This window comes from Onychostoma macrolepis, chromosome 05 (genome assembly GCF_012432095.1).
Source record: "Onychostoma macrolepis isolate SWU-2019 chromosome 05, ASM1243209v1, whole genome shotgun sequence".
Classification (NCBI taxonomy): domain Eukaryota; kingdom Metazoa; phylum Chordata; class Actinopteri; order Cypriniformes; family Cyprinidae; genus Onychostoma; species Onychostoma macrolepis.
The window spans coordinates 9732724-9751398 of record NC_081159.1 but is presented as its reverse complement, the minus strand read 5'-3'; the positions used below and the strand labels follow the sequence as shown (position 1 = coordinate 9751398).

The 18675-nt window shown below is 37.1% G+C and overlaps 1 protein-coding gene across 4 annotated transcripts in view; it reads left to right on the top strand.

Annotated features, from left to right (window-relative positions):
• adgrv1 (adhesion G protein-coupled receptor V1) overlaps nucleotides 1-18675 on the top strand; it is a 139393-nt gene that overhangs the window by 82208 nt on the left and 38510 nt on the right. For 2 of the 4 annotated variants that reach the window (XM_058775838.1, XM_058775839.1), the window contains exons 80-84: nucleotides 1752-1936; nucleotides 2027-2279; nucleotides 2622-2761; nucleotides 4003-4163; nucleotides 4274-4374. In XM_058775838.1, the coding sequence (XP_058631821.1) occupies nucleotides 1752-1936; nucleotides 2027-2279; nucleotides 2622-2761; nucleotides 4003-4163; nucleotides 4274-4374 (840 nt within the window). Of the gene's footprint in view, nucleotides 1-1751; nucleotides 1937-2026; nucleotides 2280-2621; nucleotides 2762-4002; nucleotides 4164-4273; nucleotides 4375-4642; nucleotides 4770-18675 lie in introns of all 4 variants that reach the window. The other 2 variants (XR_009271335.1, XR_009271336.1) reach the window with 2 other exon arrangements.

Genomic DNA, 18675 nt, shown 5'->3' with positions numbered 1-18675 from the left:
AAGTTAGCTCAGTCTGAAGAAAATCCTTTTGAGGATGATCTCAGAATGAGAGTTGACTAAATAATGTCTTCATTCCATTTTAGGATTAAGTACTTTGAGATGATACAAATCATTAAAGCCATAAAATAAAAACCAATAAGAAATCCCTGTTTAGATAGCAATGTAAACATTAGTTATAGGCCAAAGAGGTATAAAATTACTTTTTATTCCACTAACACTCCTTTAGCTCCAAACTTTGATGTGTAGACTACAGTTCAAAGGTTTGGGGTCAGTAAGATTTCTTAAGTAAGATTTTATATTATCATTTTTGGTAACACTTTATTTTAAGGTGTCCATAATACAGAGTAATTACATAATTAAGTACTTAGTAGTAGACGTTGTACTTGCATGAAACAAAATGTACTTACCATGTAACTAAGTTATGGAACAGCCTGTACTTACAGTTTGTAATTATGTAGATATAATAGGCAGCTACTGTTACACATATGTAACAGGTCGAGTCTGTTACACAGCTACTTATGTAACTAAAAGATTGTTACATATGTGATGCAGACTTTATACAACATAATTATAAATGTAAGTACACAGACATAAGTTACTTAAAATAAAGTGTATCAAGATTGTACTTAAGTGTACTTCATGTGTATCTATACTATACACCTTATCCGGCTGCACCTTAGTTTGATTTAACCCACCAGTACACAGCTTAAATACATTTCTAATTACATTAAAATTACAGAATATTACACAGGCATAAGCTAGTTAAAATAAAGTGTATCAAAATTGTACTTAAGTGTAGCTGTGTAACAGACTCGACCTGTTACATATGTGTAACAGTAGCTGCCTATTACAACTGCATAATTACAAACTGTAATTATGTTTTCAGCATTGCTAAATGCTAATAATGTGAAATGTTTCTCGAGGTGTAAGTCAGCATATTAGAATGATTTCTGAAGGATCATGTGACAATGAAGACTGGAGTAATGTTGAGGAGTAAGACAAAGACTAAAGCAAGAGTGGAGAAAATACAGCTTTGCAATCACAGGAATAAATTACATTTGAAAACATATTCAATTAAAAAACACATTTTAGGTTTTACTGGATTGTTGATCAAATAAATGCAGCCTTGGTGAGCATAAGAGAATTCTCTCAAACACAAATAAAAAAAATAGACCCCAAAGTTTTGAACATTAGAGTATGCTTATTCAGTGAATGGTAAACATGTTTATCTGGTTTTAGAGAGCCGAGAATTTATTTAAAGTTAGCCGGATATTGAGCATTTGAATACAGTGGTTCAGGAAATCCAGCTGGTCTACGTTCTGTTTAAAAAACAATGAGGGGCCACATATTGCCCCCCAGAGATCAATTAACACAGCTTTCCTTACAATGCTTTTTTGTTCCTTAAGTTAATAGAAATCTAGGGAGTAGGCTACAGTGCTTGTATGTTCAGCCGTAAGTCTCCACTGTGTTAAAAAAATCTCTAGTCTTGGCAACAAAGCTTTGTCTTTTCAGTTAATCTGTACCGTTTTATTGCTGGAAGCAGAGTAACACCCGGACAGCTTCACACTATTATAAGCAAATCAGGGTTTCTGAGATTAAAACATGGGTTTGCTTTAAGTTAACTACTGCTGCTAATACTTGCAATTTTTGTATTAAGGCAGCACCACACACATTTTCTAAATGTGATTCTAAAATTGATGTAGTAGTAATGTAGTTGTTATGGACTTTTTAAAATGACCCTCGCTTCACAGATTATGAAAGACGCTGAGCAGACTCCACTAAAAGACAGCAGCCGTGGCCTGACCTATGACCTCTTGTGCTCTATGGCGAACCCCAGCAGAGTGGATACAAGAGGTCTGAGCCAGCTGGCTGAGGTGGCAGAACGGTTTGCCTTCAGCCTGCTCACAGACATCGAGTGTGGGTTAGAAGGAAAGAGGTTAGATCTATTTATTGTCGTTATTTCATGTTTTTATTCTGTTTTGTTACCTGAGCTCATTCTTATATGCATTGTTTTTTTATACTCCAGAGGCACAACCATATTGGATACCTGCCCGTATTTCACCATAGCTGCTCACCACTGGTACCCCACTCAGATCAACGGCCACACATTTACAGGCAAAAACTCAGACACATTTACCCTGCCTGAGACCCTGCTGGAGGTACCAGCCCTTCCTGCAGGCAGCATGGCCCCATCTGCTTGCCGTAAAGTGCACTTCACAGAGTACAGTACTGAGCACTGGTTCCTCACCAACACAAAAGCCAGTGCATTAAATGACAAGGTGAAAGAGTGTGTTTCTCTGTATCCCTCAGTGCTGAACACTGTATTGTTGTGTTTGTTGTAGACGGTTTCACTGATGTGAATCATGTAGCTTTTCATGCAAGTGTCCAGCAGATGACACTGTTGAGTTGGACATTTTAAGTTGTCTCGCTGCTTTCTCAATGTGTAATTGTGACTTCTACATGTTATGTAGTAGCTTCACAAATCATGAATGCGGCTTCCTCTGAATAGGGTGTTTAGTGATTATAATACATTTTATTTGCACTTGGAATTAGGAAACTGACTACAACTCTCAGTGTTTTTTATAGTTGAATCATTCTGAATAATCTGTGTGTATATGCAGGTTTTCTCAGTCAGTCTTCATGGCAGAGGCTCTAAGCCTCTTGCTGACGGTCAAGAGGTTGTTTACCGCATACACACTCCTGACCGACGTGGAAAACCTCTCCAATCTCTGTGCCTACTGTGGAATCAGGCTGCTGAGAGGTAATTACAAGACATACACACACACACACACACACATGCATATACTTATTAAAAAGTGTTGCCTGGCAAAATTGTAGATGTTAGGAGCTCCTTTAGTATTTACAAACAAACTACACACATTACATTCTACTACTCTTCATTCATACTAGAAAACACATTTGTGTTTACTTGCCTATTTACTAAAAAATGACTCATCCAAATGAACTTGACAGACCATCTGGTGGTAAAGCTTTTCCTTGTCCGTGTATTTCACACTCATTGGTGAGACAGTGTGTACAGTGGAGTTTAAGGGTCAGGGCTCGTGACCTGCCATGACGAAGTCTTTTAAGGCCTGTCTCACACATCCTTTAGGGACATGTGTGTGTGTGTGTGTGTATTTGCCCAAGAAAGTACGTTCTACAGGGTGTGTTCTTGGCCTGGAAGCCATTCTAGAGGACATTTCACAGCTTTTACCCCAGAATATTAGTCATACAGTTTGTCCCTGAATTCTCTCCAGGTTTGGGTTGATGTAAAACAGATCTCTCTCAGAATTATGCTTTAGATAACAGATATTTTAAATATTTTTTTCTTCATAAACATTTATTATGCAATTGTGATTTCTTGTAATGCAAATGACACCCTAGAGCGACTAAATGATTTCTTCAGCAAACTAATCTCAGTGGCAGCTTAATAGCTGGAATTCAGAGTAATGAGAGATCATTTGGAAGGAAAAATTGGTGTGTTGCATAAGTTAAATTTAGATGAACAGACAGTCAAGTCCAATTTAACAGCTTTCTGTGTTTCTCCATTGGGTGAGATTTGTTGCACTGAACTTAATCTTAAAATGTCCTGAAAGATTGTCGAGCTCCATGAACCAAATTCTCATGTCACAACCAACAGCACACTGAACCCTTATGTTCAATAATAACATTTCCCTTAGAGCTAGAAATAATTATGAATTAGAGATGCACAATACATCTCTCCAGTAACGGCAATCAGTAATGACAAATTTCAGTTTATACTGTTTTGTTTTAAATTCATGAAAACATAGTATAGAACAATTCTGTTTTTTTTTATTTTACAATATCATTTAGTGTCACTAGTGGCACAGAAATAACATACTTCACCTTTAAACTTGTATCAAAAAGAGACCTTTTGTTTTGTTTTTGCTTCTTTTATTTTTTGTTTAGTATTGTGTTTTGTTTTTTTTGACATTATACATGGCTTGTCTTGATCATTTTTAAATGATTTTTCCTGTCCAGCTGGCTATCTGATGGTCAGTTCTGTCGTGTGGTGGACGACAGTCAGAATTTTGTGGAGTGTGCCTGTACGCATCTTTCCGTCTACACAACATATGCAGAGACAACAAGTTTGGCTTCATTCAATGAGGCCTTCTATGCTGCTGGCTTCATTTGTATCTCAGGTAACTCATTACAGTCTACATGATTGTGGGGGTACAAATCCCACCAAGAAATAATGCATTGCTTGTGTTATTAGAATTATGTACAGTGTATATCTGTCTTTCACCTGCAGGGTTTGCCTTGGCCGTTGTGTCTCATGTGCTGTGCTCTAGATTCCTAATGTTCGCTGCCAAACTCCTCACACACATGATGGTGGCCTGCTTAGGGACTCAGGTAAGACCTAACTTAACCAGTAATGTGGTCAGCCAGTTAAATTTCAATGGCCATCAGCCTGCCTATTCTAATTAATCAGCTAAACCAACACTAAATCTGCATGTAAATTCATGCTGGTTTAAGATGGTCTAATTTTTCACCATAACTCTCATTGTTCCTGTAATGTATAAGTAAATTTATCCAGTGTGTGGTTACGTCAGTATCGTACAGTAACTGATAATGTGATGGTGAGGTTGAAATCTACTTGTAATCTGTGCTTGGGAATCAGTATCAGGATCTAGGACGCTGCTCCAAAGAAACGTGATACAGCTATGACGTCAACATGAAGATTTTTGCTGCGTAATGTGGCCTAGTTTACCGGGAGGTTGTTTGGCTTGCTGGTGAGCAAAGCTAAGGTACAGTGTGATGTTCCTGAGTCCCAGGAGTTGTGTTAAATTTAGAAAAAGCTGCAAATAAATGCGTACTTTCAATGACATGTCAAGGCGGTCATGAAATGTATGACGCATTACAGTGCTTTCTTCTGCCTATGCGTCAGTGACATTGTACCGTAACCTGAATACACAAAGAAACTACTGCAAGAGCAATCTGTTGAAAACAGTGATTTAAAGTAGATAACTCGGGTTCAGGTTAGTTTTGCGTGAATGGACAGGTGTCGAAGGTGTCTTTTTGCACGTATCTCTTTCAGACTAAGCATATTGGGAAACCCAAGAACTTCAGCAAGCCGTTAGATTCTAATGCACACGGTTGTATCCGTTCAGATTCGGTGGGGAGGACAGATAACATTTTCTAAGAAATGTGTCATTGCAGCTTGGGCGAACACATCCAAATGGGCTAGTGTGTTAAACCCTGACAACCGAACTATCCCTGTGCACCCATCCCTCTACAAAGAAGAGGGGGGTCATTTAGTCAGTGGTCTGATACCTGTGGACCAGAGTGGGAATTTTCCACTGGTCCTGCTCACTTATAGAAAAAGAAGAAAACAAACATGGCTCTATTTAAAAGGGCTCAGAAAAACCCGGTCGCATTCTGTCATCCGTTAATTGTTTCGCTTTTCTTTACCTCGATGGTGTTGAATGGAAAATTCCAGTCTGGCCATCCCAAGAAGTTATGCGTCATACAGGTTCGGTACCGACAACAGCTGGCCTCATGTTTTGCCAAAGGATGATGAATGGTTATAAGATAAATATCCTCTAGACTTGGAAAAGGATTTCGATTTCGGACTTTCCACTAAGCACATGAGCAACACGAAGATGTCTGTGAAAAAGCACATTATTTGGACATTAACGTGTGCTATTTAAAGCGTTTTTTATATATACGAACATCTGATAAGCATCTTTAAAAGAGTATTTAGAAATGCAACAAAAACATCTTCAATATGACTGGTTTATGCAGCTTGTTGGACAATACTTGAAATAAACACTTTAAAAATACATCTTCCAGATGAAAACTGAAGTACCTCACACAAAAATTAATTTGTCTGTCACTCACCCTCTTTTCGTAACTGTATGACTTTCCGTCTTCTGTGGAACATAAAAGAATATTTATATTCTATTCTCCATATACTGGAAGTTTGTGGCTCCAATGTTGTTTGGTTCCCACTTTTCATTGTTCTTCAAAATATCTTTTAAGTTAAATACAGTTTTGGAAGTCTGAATGCACTAGTGAAATGCTTCTGTTTTGCCTGTTTCAAATTTAATTTTAGGTTCATTGCAAATTATATTGTAACCATAACAATTTGAGTAAGATAATAATTACTTAATGTAATTTCCGAATTTCATTTATTTTATGAAATTATTGTACCAAAAGCACTGCATTATTTTTTGCTGTATTTCTTAGACATTTCAGTCTACTTTCTTTCTATAATTTTTATAATCACTGTTTGACATTTGACTTCAGAATTCACCTTTTAAAAGTTTTGATCTACGATGCAAAAAAATACAGAATAAGAAAATGTATTGTTATCCCCTCTTAAAACATTTAATACATTCAGGCATATAGTTTTTCTCTTCAATAGCCTCTCTCTTCTTGACTACCTGCGTGACAGCATGTAGGTGAGACAGGTCGACAACTCAAGACTGTAGTTAGTGGAAATTTACCCAGACCAGCTCACCTGGCCCAAAATGTAAGTGCAGATAGGGCTGTTCTTATGAGCAGCAGTAACACACATTTAGCGAGGGTAATCAGATAGCGAGCCGCAGCAATAAAAGGTTTTTCAGGAAGGTGGCCTTTAGATTCATATGCGTGCAGCTCATGTGTGAGATGTACACAAACACATATGGAGACGCTAACACACATGGCCACCCATGCAGTGGAAGTACTGTCACACAAAGGCAACGTGGAAGATATAATGAATGTAGTTTTCCATGTGAAATTAAATACCCATCCTCTTAATTCTGTGCTGAACTGAATGTCCCAGAATAAAGTGATAGAGGGCAGGGTATCCCAAAATCAGTTACACTCATTTCAGCTCAGCTCTGAGAATTGAGACCCACCAGTATCTTATTTATCTGAAGGTTAGAATATTAGGTTCACTTAACATACACGATGTCTTGTGCAGCATGCAGTCTCTTTCTAAAGCTCTTTCTCGCCAACTCTGTGTGTCATTTGTGTGTCACTGGGATTTGACTGCTCTAATATATAACCAGTCTAAATTTTGTTTTCCACCTTCTCTGTGATACTCTCTGAATAAACTAGCTGCCGACTTCCATGAAAAGGCCTTCTTTGCTACACTGTAAAAAGTGATAAGTTGACTTAACTTAAAAAAATTTAGGAAACCCGTTGCCTTAAAATTATTAAGTAAATAATAATTAAAAAAAAAATAAGTTAAGTAAATTGTCAAGTTCGCTTAACTTTTTTTTTTTTTTTTAATTATTGTTTACTTAATTTTCAGGCAAAGAGTTTCCTAAATTTTTTTAAGTTAAGTCAACTTATCACTTTTTACAGTGTAGTACAATAAAACAATTTTCTGGTTGTATGCACATAATGATACATCATAACTCAAAAATAAATTGTTACTGTGATATTCTGGATGTTTATTTCCACAAAAGGAACATACATTTTTCCTTTTGACATTTGTTGTTATTACATTTGTTTGGAGATGGAGATGGAAAAAGTTGAGTGTATCATGAGTTGCGTATGTTACGAGACTGCACTAGAGATAATTGGTGGAGATGCTTTAATGTCTGCGTGATGGCAGCTTAAAATTCCTGGGAAGTCTTTTCAGAGCAATTTGATTTGGTGGACAAAATGATTATGACTCATGACATTTTGTTCTTGAGTAGTACTATTTCATTGACTATGATGACATAGTGCTTTATTGATTTATTGGCTAAAGTATAGTTTTAGCCACAGCATCCACCTTCTCAACTAAAAATTAAGAAATGGGGAAAATATTTTGTGTATCCTATTGTTGTGTTATAAGTGCCTCGACATGTTATATTTGCTGTATTTTTGAAAAATTTCTTTTAAGATTAGGTTTAAAACACGGGACTTCAGGAAATGTTCAAATGCTTATTATATACACTAACATTCATAAGTTTGGGGATGGTACGAAGTGTCTCACAAAGGCTGCATTTATTTGGGGGAAAAAAATATTAGCAGCCATTATTTAAGTCTTCGGTATTACACGATCCTTCAGAAATCATTCAGAATCAGATATGCTGATCTGATTTTCAAGAAGCTTATATTCAATGTTGAAAAGAGTTGTGCTGCTTAATAATTTTGTAGAAAATGTGATACATTTTTTCAGATTATTCTATGAATATTTTTTTGAAACAGACATCTTTTGTAACTTTAGAAATGTCTTTACTTTCATTTTTTAAAATCAGTTTATTGTGTCTTTTTCTTTTGACAAAATAAAAATCTTACTGACCCCAAACTTTTGAATGGTAGAGTATGAGCTGAAAGCTTTGATTGTCAATTCCATCTATGTTAGACAGTATCTGTTGTTTATAATCATCATGGGGCTGAGAATGGAGACTGGATGTGAATAATAATAAGCCCCTTAATGAATACAGTGAGTTTTCGTAATGTTTTAAGTCTTCAAGAGTTTACTTTCAGCTGGTCGTGGGAGCAGCATTTGAGACCGGGAATGTCCATTCAGCGTAAATCAATAAGCGGGAAAGTGACGCTCATGGTCTGACTGACGTCAAAAAGTCTGGGAGATCACAACAATGCCTGTGAGAAAGTCGAGCTAAAGGAAGCAAATTTCTGGACCTCTCAAAACTCCCCTCTGCCCTCTTCCTGTAGTGTTTTAGGTGTGTGTGTTTGCTACTTCTTACAAACACTGAATTATAAATACACACATACATACTTGCACTACTTAGTGAATCTAAACAGTTTGATGCTCCCACGGTGCGAACAGATTACAAAAGAAGGCAAAAGGAGGTGTTCAAGAGGGTAGAGTTCTCCCCCTCTAATTAAATTGTGCCCATGTCTGTTTATTCGCATGACAAGGAAGGACATGCTTATTCAGACCAACAGCGCTCCTTTCACAAAGTCTGCCTCAAACTGGATTGAGGTCTATACGCTGACTCAAGGAGAACATGGCAAATTGGATGCGTGCAGCGCAGCATTTCATTTACTAAGGGTCAAGGCCTCTTTCTGAGACACATGACTGCTGGGTAATTACTACTGAACTTTGGTGCATATTATCACATCCTATGCCATTTGTGTTATGGATATGAATGATACTTCAAATATAAAATATCAGCTTTTCTACACAATCAGACTCACAGCGTTTACCTGTGCAATTATAAAACCATCCAAGGGCCCAGTGTCACAGAGACTTGGGGAAAATAAGAACACCCTGGCAACCTAATAGTAACATACTTAAAACCACTCAGAAAATTAGGGTTATGTGATTGTAACACAGTTCGTAGATACGGGAAGGAGGAGGCGGGAACCGGCGAACATTCACACAGGTTTTAATAAAATAAACAAACATAAAAGTACAGCGGTAGCCCCTCACGGTCGACTGCTGCACACAAAACACAAATCAAAGTCCAGGCCTGGTCCTCTATCGTCTTGCTCTGTCGTCACTCCTCCTTTTATCCTTCTGGAGCTCCTCCGTGGGACTCGAGACCGGTGAGTGGCGCAGGTGTCGCTCATTATCATTAACTCCACCGGCCTCGCTCCGTTCCCACGGCTCTCGGCCCCGCCCCACTCATTACAGCTTGCCACATGAACCGCCAGCGGGCTTGCCATAGGGACTGCCGGCGGGCTTGCCATAGGAAGTGCCGGCGGGCTTGCGTTGGTGTACAGCGGCTGACGGGCTGGTTGGCGGGCTGGTTCTGGCTCGGGCCCGGACACTTCCCAGATCCCTTCTCTCCAACTCAGTCCAGTGGTGTCTGGGAGGTCCACGGGGCGATGGTAATTGGCCCCGAGCCAGAACAGATGATTGAGGGTGGCGTCATCCACCATCTCCGCCGCTGCGAACTGTGCGGCGGTTTCCATGCCGCGGGAGAAACAGGGAAAAACAAAAAACGGGAAAACAAAACGGGGAAAAGGAGCGCCACTCGTTATTTTTGTAGGTCTGCTGTTCTGTTACATATCACAGGGAGGCACGGAGACGAAGAGTTCACACAACGAAAGTCTTTAATTTCTAAAAGGTAGACAGGAATCACAGGCAGGGAAGACATACAACAGCAGACAGGAAACATGGGGCAAAACACACTATAAATAGACAGAACTAACGAGGTGAAAACGAGACACACCTGGAATATAATCAAAACACGGCTGGGACTAAATGAACAGAATAGGGACCAAACGAGAACAGGGCAAAACGGAACAAACACGTGACAGCTCCCCTCAACTAAATATTTTTTTCTGATCGACTAATAGTCCCTCATTTCGATTAATCGCACATTTATATTAATAAACCATATAATTCATAATAATGAGCATTTAATTGCCTATAGCATATCAGCGCTCAAGCGCACACATAAGCTTGCCACAGCGCACCACAGAAGTAATGATTATGAATGCTTCTAGGGAAAAAAACAGCAAGAAGACTGCTTTAACATTATAATACTTAATTGATAAACTAGTGTGTTCTGTATTTTCGGCTGCGGTGACGAAGTCGATGACACTGACTCATCATCTCCACGGTGGACTTGCACGCTTCATATGGATTACATAAACTGAAAATATTTGTTTTCCATTTGAATCGGTTCATTTAAAAATAGACATTTCAATTACTAAAAAATTATTTTTCATGTTTTGAGGCAAACACTGAGTTTTTTTTTTTTTTTTTCAGAAAGCACACCCTGTTTGGTTTCATTATTTTACAAAAGCACAGTGTTTTGTTATTTTGAGTGCACACAAATGAAAGTAGACCTTTTACAGATTCGAAAGATGTATTACTCTTATCTGTATGACCAAAAATGACAGAGTATTTTAAGTTAAATGCAAAGGATCGCACCAACTGTCATGCAGTGAGCTCACTACTGTTCAGTTTCCACACTCCACATAAACACTTAAATAGCGCACATTTTTCTAGGTTAATGTTAATGCGAGCAGCCAGGTAATGATGCGACTACTTGCATGTTTCAGATGATAAGCCACATTTGAGATCAATGAATGAAAAAAAATGTTTGTGTGTCCTGTAGTACCGTAATTACCACACATGCCAGCTATTAATAATCTGTCTGTAACAGACTTTGTCACTTTCTTTGGATTTTTTTCCCCCCTGCAACTAAGCGACTAATACAATTTTGATTGACCAAGCCTCTTCTTGTCAACTTACGGTTAGTCGGCTATTGGGGGGCAGCCGTACTATTTTTGTTGATGGAATGCAGCAAAAACAGCAACTTGTGGCTAAAATCAATTAATCAATTAAGTCAATTAATATTAACTTCTTGTTTATTGGACTGTTTTATAAAATCATTATCACATTTGCAATCGTACTGATCTAGACTTATCTAGACATAGTAAAAATAAGCTACTCTGTTGTTCAAAAGTTTGGAATCACATTTATAATGTTACAAAAGATTTCAATTGAATGCTGTTCTTTTAAACTTTCTATTCATAAAAGAATGTTGGGGGGAAATGTATCATGTTAGCATTAAAATATTAAGCAGCAAAATTGTTTTCAAAGCTGATATCAAGTTTCTTCATCATGTGACACTAAAACTGGAGTAATGGCTGCTGAAAATTCAGCAGTAAATTCAGCTTCACCGTGACAAGAATAAATGATTAATTTTAAATTATATTAAAACAGAAAATGGTTATTTTAAAATTGTAGCAAGATTTTACAGTATTGCTGTTTTTACTGTGTTTTTGATTAAACAAATTCATTTATAGAAAAACACACACACACACACACACACATTACCAATCCCAAACATTTGAACGGTAGAGTGCATAAAAGGGGCTGGTACATAAAAGGTCACAGCATGACCCATTAACTTGTTATATTGTGTCTTTTAAATACACATTTAACTACAGGTTTCTACACTGAAACTGTTCCTTTAATGAGTGTACTATAAGGCACTTTGGATAAAAAACACAATTTATTCCTCATGCTTTAATCAGCTATATTACCTTCTTCTCCACAGACCTCTACAGTTAATTCAGTGCAAACCACTGCTCTGTAGACTGTTAATAATTTATTTTCATTTCATTGGTATTGTATTGATGCAGAACCAAGCCTAAAAACTAAAAACACCATTATTTTGCTGCCTTGCCAGCACTGCTGTTTCCTTCAGGACCTGCAAACCTAGTTATTTCCGTCTATTGATCGTGCCTATGTGAGCTGTAATTTGGTTTTAATGGTGATCTTAACACGAACACAGTTTTGCTCTTATATTGTATGCTCTTGTGTCTGCTTTCTATATTGTTTTACTTGAGAGCATTTGTTTGAGAGCAAATACTGCATGTTTTGAGATGTCATCATATGGTGTGTAGTTTGATTAGTGTGTGTGCTTGGACTATGTTCTCCTGGAAACTTCGGCCAATGGCTCTTTTCTTTTTCCTAGCACTGGGTTTAGCTACCCAGTGATGACCCCAAATGACCCACAGCAGGCCTTGAACACTTATTTCCTACCGAAAAAAGCACTGTAAACAGAGGCAGAGAGTTGGCCTGACCTTTAGCACAGTTCTCAACAGCATTCATATGGACGGCACACTAATGTAGCCTTTTTTCGGCCCAAATTATGTTTTAAATAAAAAGTTAAAAAAAATGTTTCTCCTTTGTTGCTCGAAAACGTTTAGTAGAAAGTACTCTTTTATCAGTATTGGACTATGGTGATATAATTTATATGCATGCATCTCTGAATGTTTTGAAGAAATTGGATGTAGTTTATCATGCTGCTTTACGATTTGTCACTGGTACAAGTGTCCGTACACATCACTGTAATTTATATGAAATGACAAATTGGACTTCCTTGTGCTTAAGGAGAAAAAAAACATATGTTGATCTTTATTTTTAAAGCTTTAGTGGGTAAATTACCACAGTATATATCTAGTTTGTTGACATACTGCACAAATATTTATAATACCAGATCAACAGATAAACTTTTACTTAAGATGCCGATTTTTCATACAGAGATGGGTCGTTCTGCTTTTTCTAATTATGCTCCGTGTGTGTGGAATGAGCTTCAAGGTAAATTACATATGGAATCTGTACCATCTATTTCTACATTTAAAAATATTTATATAGAACAGTGTACATGTTTTAATAACTGACAAGGATTTGCATTATTCTTTAGAAAATTGTGTTTTATGTTTGTTTATTGTGTGGTGATGTCTATCTCTTTGTAAATTTATCCTTTGCTGCCTATCTTGACCAGGACTCCCTGGTAGAAGAGATATTGTATCTCAATGGGACTTTCCTGGTTAAATAAATAAATAAATAAATAAATAAATACATATTGGGCATTCATTGCCATGTTATATTGAAGAGCCATGTTATTGCATGTTATAGTCTGATACTATTAATGTACTGTGGTACTCCCATTTTACTTTTTTTTTTGTTGTTGTTTTTAAAGAAACTCTTACATAAATCAGCATTATTGCAGGACCTTAAAAGTGTCACGTTCATAGGTGAGCACAATAAATTATTACTGTTTATTATCATTGTGGCTGCATTTTGCAAATAACTTTGTTTGTTTAAATACACTTTAAAAGTTTGATTCCAATTAGACAAAAGCGATAATTTGTCTTTTAAAAATGTAAATGGTTTCGTCTGTCTGGAATTGTACCAGTCAAAATCGGACTAACAAACCTTAATGCGACTGTAGCTGAGCTTTGTCCATGTTTACATGTTTACATTGAACTACATTTGACCCTAATGTTGTGCGTTTGCTCTGAGAGACAGAGGTGACGCTTGACATTTTGGAAAGACTAATGGAAACTGTATAGTAGCTGTGCAAAAACCTTCAGTTTTGTACTTACTGTGGCTTATTTGCGGTTTCTCTCCTACCAGCTTTATTTATTGTCCTTAGGCTCCAATTCTTCATTAGTGTTCAAGTCCTGCCCATCAAACTAGGACTTAATGCAGTTCAGATTTGGCGGCTGACCAGGACAGTCCTATCAGTGCAGGTCTGTCAGCACGGTTTCTGAATAACCTCTGGACTCGGGGAGCCTGCTTGCTCTATTTTTAGATACCTGGGAAGCACATAGTTCATTTGGCCTGAACATTGGAGGGTGAGACAGGGCAATGCTTCGCCTGATGAGCTGCCTTTTTGTTTGTTTATTGACTTTGGAAAGAATGAGGGCGAAAGCTGGCACATCTAGTCACTCGTGCCCATGTGAAAATGTATTGTATTGCTTTCTAGGTATCAATTTAGAAGCTCAATTTGAGGATGACTTGTTCAGCCTTGAAGGGATCGACACGTATGATTGTACTACATCCAGTCTGGAAGTTGACTGGTCTAGTTTAGCATTTCCACACAGTAAAACGTGTGTACACAATACAAGGACAGAGCCCAGAGCACAGAATGAACCAGCCAAAGGCCATTGTGCATGTTCCAGAATAGATAGAGGGACTAGGCTTCTGTCAGATTTCCAAGAATCTTCAGGATGTGCCGTCAGATAAGCGAGGAAGGAAACCATCAACAGCCATTTCATTAAACTTCAGGCCTATTTTAGGTTCCTTTGTTAGTGTTCTTTGACTGCGTGACTGTGTGCAGTCTGCATGGTGATGTGGCCAAAACAAACTGTCAACACTCTTTATCCTTATGATAAACTGTATATATATATATGAATGTTTACTCTTAGTTATCAATGCGGGAACTGTAAACTACTGGTCTTACTAGAAGCTGTGTTGTTGCATTGTGGCTATAGGGGTCACTGTAGCTCCATTCACAAACCAAAGTGATCTACTGTATGGTAAAAGAAAGCATGGTAATAATAAATTCCCCCTACTTAACCCTGGGGTCATGTATCATATGTGTAATCTAATATAAATGCACGTAAATATGTATTAAGAGCTCCCCTTTTCACATAAATGTAAATTAATTAGGGTACATGCAAGCAAAAGCTGGAAAAACAACCTCAGAGAAAACCACACTGTAAAATGGTTAAGATATGATGAAGGGCCTTCTGTTGTTGAGCACCAGATGATATTGTGACGACAGTACTGAATGTACTGAATGATTTTTTGTTTTTTTTCATTAAATTTTTTTCTGCCATTATTGTTATTCTGAAGGTCTGTTTATGACTGTGTTCCCATGGTCACTTTTATTTTGGCTGGATGGCATGTCCGCTTTGACCCGAAATGTCAGCGTGATAGCCAACACTAAGGCCAACTCTTCTGTTTGCTGCAGTCTGGCATGAGATGAACGATAGCATGTGTTGTTTTGAGGAGGAGAGCGGTAGCAGTATCAGGTAGCTTGGAGATTTGTGACAACAGCAACACAGTGTCTATGAGTTTAGAAGTGAGGGACTAAAGCTTGTTTGGTTTTATCACGCTCAGACACTTCAAGGAGGTTTTACTAAGAATGATAAAGTAGGCTTTGAAGTCTCTGCTGCTATGTTATTCAGCTAACGCTGGCTTGAAGAAGATGATTGAAGTTCCTGTCACCACTTTTCAAAGTCATTTAAACATGCAGGTCTTTCAGTGTTGTATTATTATTTCTTTGTAGCGCGTCTTTATTAAATATACAGTGGGACTAAAAGATGTTAGGACTATTAAGGTACCTTAAAATAGTCTGAAATTCATTGAATTAAATACAAAATATCAAACCAAATAGTATCTGTAAACTATGTAAATTATGCTAGAGCTCTTCTATGACTTTTAACCACCTGGTACAAAGATCTTTTAAAGTGTTGAAGTTCACACCAGTGTCCTAGAAGAGATACCGCAGGTATAGTTTATCAAATTAATTATATAATGTCATTACAGTTTTTGTCTTGCCTGGTTTCATAGACATGGCTTAGGTTAAGCCAGGATTAGGCCATGGTTCAATTAGGACATTTAAGTAGCTTTTACAAACATGCCTTAGATAAAAACACTACTGGTGTGCTACAACAATGAAACTGACATTTTAAGATCAGTCAGTGCAAATTTCTTTCAGTTAAAACAGCCCAGACATGCATTGTAGTCTGGGACTAGGCTTAAGCCTTGTCTTTGAAACCGGGGGTATATGTACAGTATCCATTGAAAAATGAAAAGTGTGCTTGTGCTGTCTTTAAAATAAAATCCACATGGTTTGATATTTTGTTATTCAATGCAAAAATGTTTATACAAAGTGTGCCTTGGGTATCCAAATACACTACCGTTCAAATGTTTGGGGTCAGTGAGATTTTACTATTTTTTTAATTTTTTTTTCAGAATTGTTTTTTTTTTTTTTCAGCAAGGATGAATTAATTCGATCAGAAGTGTGACACATTTATAATGTTAGAAAATATTTATATTTCAAATAAATGCTGTTCTTGTGAACTTTCTATTCATCAGAAAATTCTGGGGAACAATAAGCAGTTTCCACAAAAATCATGTGACTCTGAAGACAGCTAAAAATTCAGCTTTGCCATCACAGGAATGAATTACCTAATCAAATATATTAAAACAGAAAACAGTTATTTAAAATTATAATAATATTTTTACTGTATTTTTGATCAAATAAATGCAGCCTGGGTGAGCATAAGAAAATTATTTTAATAAACATTACAAAAATCTTACCAACCCCAAACTTTTCAACAGTGTAACCATATTCTCAGTTACTGTGTTTTTATACATGTGTAGTGAGGTATCAACAGTGTCACGCGCTATGAATGTGTCTCCTGGAGTATCTTCTGTTTGTCGTAGTAGCAGGGAAGTGCAAATTCAAATTTGTTTTTATGCCATTCTTCGATTTAAAAAAAACTGACTGCGAAATGTCATCAAATAACAATAGACTTCCCAGTCCCTGCTGAAAGCAAGCTTGCATAAGGGGATGAAATGTAACCACGAACAAAAGAAAAGGGGGCAGGTCATCCGAACTAGTGCCAAGGGTGTAATAATGTCCCACTGAATGTCAGTGGTCAGTGTGTATTTGTTAGTCTGAGCGCTGATGGAGTGTTTGGAAGTCAAACATCTAGTGGGAGTTATGTGTTTCATAACAAAATTATGTTGCATAAACATAAGCACTGGATTAACTGGACCAAATGTTAATTGCAGCAATGTATAATGTTGTGATTACTTAAGATCATTTGACATTGTTGTCTTTTTCAATTAACACAAATGTATAATTAGCTTAACTTTAATTAGAATATTTGGTAACACTTTATTTTAGGGTCTCTTAACTAGTTGCTTATTAGCATGCATATTACTAGAATATTAGCCATTTATTAGTAGTAATTAAGCACATGTTAATACCTTATTCTACTTGACCTTATTCTACATTCCTAATCCTACCCAGTACCCAAACTTAACAACTACCTTACTAACTATTAATAAGCAGCAAATTAGGAATTTATTGAGGGAAAAGTCGTAGTCAATAGTGAATAAGTGTTCCCTATTCTTAAGTGTTACCGAATATTTGAACTACATTGAGAATATTTTGTTTTACCATTCATAGCTCTTTCTTTAGGTTCAATGAGGATCTGAGATCTAAAATAATAATGAAATAATTCAACATTTAAAATCTCACATCTCACATAAACAACTTTTTCGTTTTCAAGGTCTTGACAAGTTTTCGACTGAAACCAGATTGCGAACATTCATTTAGGATAAGGATGCAGAAAATAAAGACTTCCTTGTGAACAGCCGCCCGCACATCTAACATTCTCAGTATTTTTCATGACTTAACATACATGCATGTGAGTCACACGTCAGGTGCGGCCTTCCCACACTGACCCACTAAATCACGTCCCACAGCTATTTCACCTTTTCTTCAAGACTTCCACCATGAAACAGTGCATACTTATGTAGTGTGCCTGAGGCGCTCATCCACAACCACTTTGGCTGATGAAAGTCTGTGCAAAAAAAAAACCCCGTCAGACCTGACGGTTTGGGGAAAGCCCTGTCATGAGCAACGAGGGATCTTGCCAGATGAGAAGGAAGGCAGAAAGAAGAAATTATAGATGAAGGTGGATGTTTGTGAAAAATGTGTGCCTTTGGCTCCCACTGAACAAAAGTAGCTGAGGAAACACCCACGATGCTGCGGAGTCTGGAACCAGCTAGTTCAGACCGGTAGCTGTTAGAGGAGGGGGGTGGGGAAATGAAAGAAAAAGGGCAATTGAGAACCAGGATGGTGTTATGAATGACACATTGAAGATTCGGAAAGTCTGGGTGACGTGACTCATCTCTCACGCTCTGCTGGTGATGTAATCTTTGTGGCCAGGGCTATTATTAGCGCCCTGTGCCAAATCAACATCAGCAGCAGATCTCTGAGAGGAGCATATTGACCCTCTGAGATGTTCTTTAATAATGATTCAGATTGCCACATTCTCTTTTTTTTTTTTTTTTCTGGAGATCTAGATTAGGGAAATAGTGTGCTTATAATTTTCACAAATGTAAAAAAAATAAATGTTAAAAAGAAAATTAGAAATATGTTTAAAAAAGTGTGTGTGTTCATAATTCATTCATTCATTCATTTTCAGTTCAAACTCACAGAAAATGCCGTGGGTGTATGTTTTACAGTGACAAAAAAAAAAAAAACTACATACAGTACATTGAAACTATTTGAAGTTATTTTTAATAAATAAGTGTCCGTTGATATATTGTTTTGTATAATGTTAATATTTATTTAATCAGGGCCATATTTTTCTGGCACACGAATTAAATCGATTAGGATGACAATTGACAGCATTAATTTGAGATATATATTTACCCTAAATAAAAATGAATATAATACATCCTAATAATTCTTTAAAACATTT